Genomic DNA, 8,379 nt, shown 5'->3' on the forward strand with positions numbered 1-8,379 from the left:
CCGTCCCTAATGATCCATGTCAACCCCAACCACCCCCACCCCCCAAACGCACAAAATCACCACCACCACGACGATCATATACATACACACAGTGCCATTGTCATCCGTTACACATGTGTGGAAAGACTCAAAACCAAAATGAAGCGAAATCTAAACCTTCCACCCCTGTGACGTGAGGTTCCATGGCAATTGAGCCTTCTTCGCCAAGTAAAAGGCCATGTTTTATGGGTTTCTCTTCAACAAGAGAAAAGACAGTTTCCCACCATTCAGCTTGCTGAGGATTAGCCAACCAATTCTCTCCAGTGTGGTTTCAATTGGCAAAGAGATTGGTGCTGTTTAGGGCTGCAAATGAACCGAGCTGGATCACGAACATGTTTGGGTTCGGCTCATTAAAAGCTCGGCTCGGGCTCGTTCATTTACTAAACGAGCCGAACTAGAGCTGTGTATAGTTCGGCTTGGACAAGCTCATGAACGTTTTAGGCTCAGTTCATAAAGCCGAGCCGAGCTTTAAAGCTCGGATTATGTTCGTTATATTACTATATATATATAGATATTATATATAAATAAATATACTACTTAATGGTATTTATTTGATGTGTTTACTAAATGAGCTGAACCCGAACCCAACCAAGCTCGAGCCTGGCTCTGCTCGGCTCGGCTCGGGCTCGTTCGTTTACTAAATGAGCCGAGCCGAGCTCGAGCTTTGTTGAATTTTGGCGAGCCTAACACGAGCCGAGCCGAGCACGAATACCCCAATGTTCGGCTCAGCTCTGCTCGGCTCGGCTCGTTTGCAGCCGTAGTGCTGTTCCTGGTCGTTTCAAGTGGTTGATTGCTGTTCAAGGAAAACCCCCTTTGGTTGGTTGTGGAGGAGGTGACACCACTGTTCTACTTTGGTGCCCCAAAACTCCCTTCATACACTAGCCCAATGTCAGTGTCTTTCATGTTATTCCATTCGCCTCCTTTTTCCCATGAGATGAAACTGATTTGTCATTATTTTTTTATGATCAATGAAGTGCTTGATATGACTTGCAAGTAATTAATAATCAGTCATTGCTTTCTTCCCACCAAATGAAGTGATTTAAATCATTTGCGGAAAATAGATTACTGATTTACTCGTATTAGATTCCCCTCCTAATATTCATTAACAAAGGAATGGAGTCACCAGTGCAATTTGATTTTTTTATTTTTTTTGAAAATTTAGCAATTTGATTCAATAGAAGCATTTCACTAATGGCAATACATCTTCACTCATTCAGCATGCTTAAATCTCGAACATCCCCTTATCTTGTTTTTTCGGATATTTACATGTGCAAGCCCAGCATTGCAAGGAACAAGCTCTTACACCGACATAGTGATACTCTTCTGCATTTCTGGTTTTATGCTCTGTATGTTCCACAATTTAATGCCATTGCCATCTACTTTGGCAGGAGGAATCATTTGAATGCGATTAAAGGCCATTATGTATGGCCTAATAGATGGTCTGCCTGATGAAGTTGCCCTATGGTGCCTAGCATGTGTGCCCTTCTATCTCCACCCTCGTTTGCAACTTGTTTGCCGCTCATGGAGAGCTGCCCTTCAGAGCCCTGATATCTTCAAGGCCCACATAGAGGTCGGGACAACAGAGGAGCTTTTGTGTGTTTGTGGCTTTGAGCCTGAGAACAAGTGGCAGTTCTATGACCCTCTTAGAGATCAGGTGGTGTCACTAACTGCTCAAAGTGGATATCAAAAGCTGAAATTTATGACCCTATGAAGGATATGTGGGACACACTACCTGATCTTCGTGTGACACATAAGGCTGAATGCTCTGGGGTGGTGATCGATGGTAAGGTGCTAGTCATGTATAGGGGACTGTCAACAGTGCAGATCTTGGAAAACACCGAGCAGCGGTGGGCTGTTGAGGACTATAGCTGGCTACTCTCAGGTCCCGTGGCAGTGGTTCGGGGGAGCTGTATATGTTGTACCACGGCCTTGTTGTCAAGCACACCAAGGATCAAAGTCTTAGAAAGGTGGGTTCCTTAGTATCAGATTTACTGCGCCGATTTGGGTTTGGAATGATTGCATTGAGTGATGAAATTTATGTGATTGGAGGGGTTGATGGATCAGGCCAGGAGTTCCCTGATTTGAATGTCCTTGATGTTCGGAGCAAGAGACGAATATGGCGCCGGGTAGCACCAATGACACGGTGCGGCGGTTACTTGGATGTGAATCGTTGAGAATTTACGTCTTTTATGAGTTTGTTGTGATGGCTGATGCTATGGCTGTGGACTAGAATCTCCCTACTGGAATGTGAGAAACGAGATAGAAAGCTTAGTTACATTTTTCTTCTGAGAGTTTTTGGGGAGGAACTTTTATATTAGCAGGGCAAAACTATGAGAAACAAGCATCTATCTCTTGAAATTCGAACCAACTGCATCTCTATTTGTTCCTTTCGATGAATGAAGCCACTTGTAGTAATGAATATTATTCGGATTTTGAGACAAAAAAACTCCCCCTTGATCAATCAATTATTTCAAAATGTTCCTTATTGTTCCACCCTTTCAAGGAATAGGACGAAATTACATATAGATAAATAGATAGATAAAATATAAACAAATCAAGTACTATTACTATTTCGGTCGGATCCAAAAGCGAAATGAATACCGTTAGACCATTAAAAAGTAATTGGAAAGAACCATTCTATGTGACTCTGAGTGATAATAATCCTGAATTTATTACATTAAGCATCTAAAATTTACAATAAGTAATCTGCATGGGATGAGTTGTTCCTGCAGTGACGCCACATTACATAAAATAGGAACTATTGGAAATACTAATGTCCTTTTTCATCATTCAGACATGCTACCAGTCTGTTTTTTAGACCCTCTTCTTGTATTTCTATTTTAGACCCTCTCGGTCTGTTTTTTAATGAAATCTTTTCGCCATTCAAAAAAAAAAAAATCATTCAGATATGCTGCCACAGGCTCTACCGACTGAGCCTTGGCCGGACTGTTTCCATAAATTTACGGTGATTTGTGATGAATTTTCGGAGCGAAGCGGAGTTCTGGTCTAGAAAAACATGAATGAGAAGTGTTGAAGAATATGCCCATTTTGCTCCCCTACAAAACAGGGTGAGTGATTTTTTTTTTAAGAGAGATATAATTTACATTAGTAACAAGAGGTATGCTCAGTTGAAGGGCGCCTTTGCAAAACTGGAAAATAAAGACAAATCCCATGTTGTGACACATGCTCAAGAAGACAAGATGTGAGCTCCGATCAACACGAAATGCAAAAAAACACTGCAAATGACCAAATTGTTGGCCAAATTCACCTTGGTCTTTAATTTTACTAAATTGTTGGTCAATTTCACTTTCGTCTTCTATGATCAATAGCAGAAGGAAAATTTTGGGTCCTACAGGCTGGCATGTAAATGAAATTGAGATCGTTGATCGTGAAAAAAATGCCCATGATGAGGCCCACATGACACACTATCAGATCATATCCTTGCAGATGGGGCCCAATTACAATGTTTCACATTGGTGCATCTCGTGTCAATTTAATCTCGTTGCATAGGGGTGTCATTGGACCCGGACGGTCTGATGGACCATCCGAATCCAAACTTAAACGGTCAGGATACAGCCACATTTCGGGACCCTATCTTAGGTTCTGAAATTATTACCAATCGGATGGTGGCAACCAACAGAAGCCCGCGGGACAATCCTAAATCTGATTTTATTATACTGCTTTACAAAAAACACCCTCTAATATTTTATTATACAGAAGTCTGCGGGACAACCAAGGAAAATTCCATCGTCCCGTGAACAATTGTTCTTGCAGTCAAGGAAATATGATCCAAAAATCTCACCGATTACACTAGCCTAGCCATCTACTTAGCATCCAATCCATTGAGCCCTCGGTTTCAAAATGAACATTGTAAAAAATAGAATTTCAGTCTCACTATCACTCTCACTCACCACAGGTAGGCATTAACATAATCCTTTTTTTTGTAGTAAGCTAGGATTGAACCTATGACCTGAGAGAGAGAGAGAGAGAGAGAGAGAGAGAGAGAGAGAGAGAGAGAGAGAGAGAGAGAGAGAGAGAGAGAGAGAGAGAGAGAGAGAGAGAGAGAGAGAGAGAGAGAGAGAGAGAGAGAGAGAGAGAGAGAGAGAGAGAGAGAGAGAGAGAGAGAGAGAGAGAGAGAGAGAGAGAGAGAGAGAGAGAGAGAGAGAGAGATATAACATAATTTTATTAATCAGTTAGATGAAATGCATCACCCAACATCTTACTAATACAACCCCAAAAGCCAGCTACATCAAAACATGATGCCCAACAAATAACTAACTAATCAACCCTGATGTAAATGGTATACCCGTCCATGGTATCCAATTTTCACCATCAAGAAATTTTTTAACAGTAAAATTCAAAGCTTCATCAGGGTTATTCGTGACCTTGTACCCGGGCCATTTCACCCTATGCCCTATATCTGCTCCTGGGCCTCTATTTTTGTATTCTCTGTAGTAACATGTACTTAATCCAAAACTGCTATCATTCCATTTCGTCCAACCCGCTGGATCAATTAAATCATCAATCGATGATTCCATGATAATTGTCCTCGAATACTCTTTCCATGGGCGTCCAAGAAATGACATATACGAGGATTTTGCTAGTTTCAGATCTGGTGCTACTCTTATAGTGCAATTATGGATGGATGTTCCTGAATTCTTCCAAGATATACTCCTTCCTTGGGCCACAATTACATTTGCATAGGGGGGTTTGTGAAGGTATATCATACAATTTTGAAATACAACTGATGCATCACCGAAGATGAAATCAACCGTACCATATATCTCGCACTCTCGATAGAATTGTTTCCCTTCCTTAGCAAATAAGGTGTCTTGAAATCCTTTGAAGCTGCACCTATAGAAACCTGAAAGATCGGACTCACTTCTTAGAGCCACTGCTTGCCCTTTTTCAGGGCCGGCTGAATTTTCGATGGTTAAATCACGAGCTGTGAAGCCAACTCCAAGTACAGCTGATAAGAAGAAGAATCAACTGGTTTCTTATACGACAGTTAACATAATCAAATTACATTTGTAATATTCAATCTAAACAGTAAGAGGCAAACTTTAATTTCACACAACCATTTGGAATTCCAGTTGTTTATTTGTGGAGGATAAACATTTCTTTTAGGCTAGTGATATTGGCACTACAATATTTTGATAGGTGCACGAACATAGCTTGTCTTTTCTTCTTATGGGCATTCAAAGGCTGTTTTTGGTACTATGTGGGGCAGGAATGGGATTAGATGTTCTATGCAGGGGGGGACAGCAGCCCGCCCCGCTGCCAGCCCTACAGCCAGCTTGATAAGAAAAAAAACAGGGAAGTGATATTTTTGCCCCTTTTTTTAATTGGGACAGCCCCTCTAGTGTATTTATGGGTATTCTTTTACTCTAGAGGGGCTGTCCCAATTAAAAAGGGGCGAATATATTATTTCCCATCGCTACGATTTTTTTATAACTGCACCACTCCTCTTGTCTTTTATTATTCAAACAGCGGTCAAATGTTAGTACAGTTCTCAAAAAGCTCTAGGTAGCCCACTAAAATAGAAAAGACAAGAGGATTTTGTGCAGTCATTAAACATGGTAGTGCCAATATCAGTAGCCTGAAAAAATATAGAAAATGATACGGTAATCGATTTTATAACCAGCCATGAAATCCTACAATCCATTTAGTTTATTTTTGTATAGGTTGTGATGCCTTTGCTGTGCTGTGTTTTTTTTTTTTTTTTTGTGTGTCGACTTGACCTGTCCCTCCTTCACTGTTGTAAAGAATGTTCATCCTCGAAGAACGAAATAATAATTCGCATCTACAATAATTAGCAAAAATAAAAAAGGAATTTAGAGGAATGCTAGGCTCAAGCGGCTTGAAATGTTGTGCTGGCAACCTTGACTCTCCTTTTCACTTCATAGGAATGCTAGGCCCATCATCCCGGTCTCTCTCTGTTAAGTGCGTGTTTGGCGTACCTTTTAAAACACCGTTTGGAGTTTGAAACACTGTTTTGCGGCGAATCTTGGTGAATCCTCTCTCTTTTAAGTCAAGAAAAAAAAAAAAAAAAAACCCGGAGATGCAAATCAAACCGCATGCTCCCTTCTGAAACTAGAATCCTATAGCATAAAACCGCAACCGAAGCATTTAGAAAGAGATGAACTTGGCCATTTTTCACTAGGATTCTTTGAAGATCGATTAGATTTCCCCTGTGAACCAACTCACTCTGAATTGCATGATTTACATCTTGGTAAACATGGGAGGAATCAAAATCCAACTTGGCATCTACAAATTGTTGCACAATAATAAGCAAAAGAAATTTGTAAGACCAAGTTCACAAGTTTGATCTCTGTTTCCCAGCATTGAAATTGCGTCTGATTTTGTCTGGATTTTCTTCCACGATTATTATCTCTGTCTTTGAATATGCTTGAAATCGACCGAATCACCTTCCTCTTTCACTTCTTTTTTCTTCTTCTCATCCTTTTCTCGATTTTTTTCCAATCGAGGCTGGTTTTCTCGTACCTTGTAAACAGAGAGAAAATGCAATCTCTCTGAATTATTTCTTTCTTCTACTTCCTCATCTTCTCTTGTTCCAAAAAATGGGTGGAAGTGTCTAATTTCATAGGGGTGGCAATATTATCTCCTTTGTTTTATCAACCTCTACTCTCTACTTCAGTTTTTAGCACCCCATCCCCAGATCATTTATATACGATGTTGATGGAGGGATTGAAAACAAGGAAGAAGGGTTTAAAGAAGAAGCAGGAAGCAGAGGGAGTATAAAAAACGTAAGCACCGGTTTATCGGTTTTGCCTCAAAATGAAAATATCATTTATTTGTTTCTCTTCAGTAATTAAAGTATGAAAGTTTAGAAATATTTTTTCTTTCCAAACTTTTTCAAGAACTTCTTGCATCCCAAGCAGGGTTACGGAAGTGATATTTCCACCCCTTTTCAAGCCAACCCCCTCTACCTTTTTTATTCATTTTTCTAAAGTTTTTTTTTTTTTTTTTTTTTTAGTAATAGTTAAGATATACCCTCAGGAAGATTTTTAGGCTACAGATACAGGCAGTTCCAAGTTTTGATAATTGCACAAGCTCAGCTTGTCTTTGATTATTTAAACAGCTGCCAATAGTTTTATAATTTCTAGAAAGGTGTAAGAAGATAATTTTAAAAAAAACACAGCCTTAAGGAACCTAAAGCTCTAAACCTTGATTTACCATCTATATTTTCGTTTTGGCTCTCTTTCACATAAAAACTCCAAGAATTCCAAACAAATTGTTGTATAAAATAAAGGAAATAAAATTCACATCAATATGAGATAAAGAACCAAACAAATTATAACTACATAATGAAAATTTCAATTTACAGGATGAAAGCAAAAACAAAATTAATTTTACCTAAAGTGGCTGTCAGGATTGATCTAACATTCGACGTAATAATCGTTTTGTTCATTCCATCACCGATAAAGGTGATGTTCGCCTTTTCACTACCGACAAGTACACTTTCAACATATATGCCGGCTTTGATGTAAATGACAAATCTTCTCGTGCTTGCTATGGGAGCCGCAACAATGGCTTCGGAAACTTTAGTGTAGTTTCCGGAGCCGTCTTTAGCCACGACCATATCGAAGCTCGTGGTCAGTGAAAAATAAGTTTGCATTGTAAAAAGGAAGATGATTGAATTCACTATTGATGTGGGCATGATGATCGTAATTCTGCTAGAAGAAGATGATGTAGGAAAAAGAAAAATGTCTTATGAAAAGTTGAGAATCAAAAGAAGTTTCCTCGGTTGTGTGAGATAAGTTGTAAGCAATTGGGATTGGTTTTCATGCAAGGCTAGAATTGAATTTACTATGGAGAAAAACATCTATTAAATAGGTAGGCCGTATTTTAAAAATGTCCATTGTTGCTGACACCATACAATGGACACAATATAATGAGTAATTTTAAAAACAATAATAGCCATGCGTCGTTTGAAGAACCAAACCGTTCATGTTGAAGAGGGCAAAAATCTCCTTCGGGAAAAACAAACTACTATAAGCATTCGACGCGGTTTGAGGGTTGTTTTGCTCATTTCCCACTTCTCTTAAAACAGGAAAGTCAGTAGCGTGTATTCCTTTTTGTCAAAATTAACCTACGAAATGGCCACTCTCTACACTTGTACCAATTTATTTCTAGGAATATTTAAATGATGTATGATGAGGGTCCCTGACATCTAAATTTTTCTTTTACTTGATTCTTTATTAGATTAAACTTAATAGTGTATCTCATTTACTTGATTCTTTTTCTTTTACTTGGTCAGGGCTGGATTTTCTAACCCTGAGGGCGGGTCAGGGTTCATTTTTTTAGACCCTGACACAG

The 8,379-nt window shown here is 39.3% G+C and overlaps 1 protein-coding gene and 1 pseudogene across 1 annotated transcript; one reads left to right on the plus strand and one right to left on the minus strand.

The window, feature by feature from the left end:
- The first annotated feature begins 1,230 nt into the window (after window positions 1-1,230).
- LOC143888251 (F-box/kelch-repeat protein SKIP30-like) lies at window positions 1,231-2,500 on the plus strand (annotated as a pseudogene).
- A 1,813-nt stretch (window positions 2,501-4,313) lies between these two features.
- On the minus strand, window positions 4,314-7,642 carry LOC143888252 (pectinesterase-like). The gene is made up of 4 exons (XM_077392613.1): window positions 7,417-7,642; window positions 6,114-6,306; window positions 5,781-5,842; window positions 4,314-5,008 (listed from the first exon to the last, which is right to left on the minus strand). Exons 1-4 carry the CDS (start codon window positions 7,640-7,642, stop codon window positions 4,314-4,316), a joined length of 1,176 nt encoding a protein of 391 aa, XP_077248728.1.
- Between the last annotated feature and the right edge of the window lie 737 nt (window positions 7,643-8,379).

The sequence above is a fragment of the Tasmannia lanceolata genome, unplaced genomic scaffold (genome assembly GCF_043159265.1).
Source record: "Tasmannia lanceolata isolate RefF3 unplaced genomic scaffold, GAP_Taslan_0.1 ptg000012l, whole genome shotgun sequence".
Lineage (NCBI taxonomy): Eukaryota > Viridiplantae > Streptophyta > Magnoliopsida > Canellales > Winteraceae > Tasmannia > Tasmannia lanceolata.

Bases quoted from the DNA above. Each gene is read 5' to 3' on its own strand.
- LOC143888252 (XM_077392613.1), bottom strand. From the start codon at position 7,642: ATGGTCGTGGCTAAAGACGGCTCCGGAAACTACACTAAAGTTTCCGAA. The intron at 6,307-7,416 runs GTAAAATTAATT...AACAATTTGTAG, and splicing joins AATCCTGACAGCCACTTTAG to ATGCCAAGTTGGATTTTGAT. The intron at 5,843-6,113 runs GTTTGATTTGCA...TAATTATTGTAG, and splicing joins GTTTCAGAAGGGAGCATGCG to ATGCGAATTATTATTTCGTT.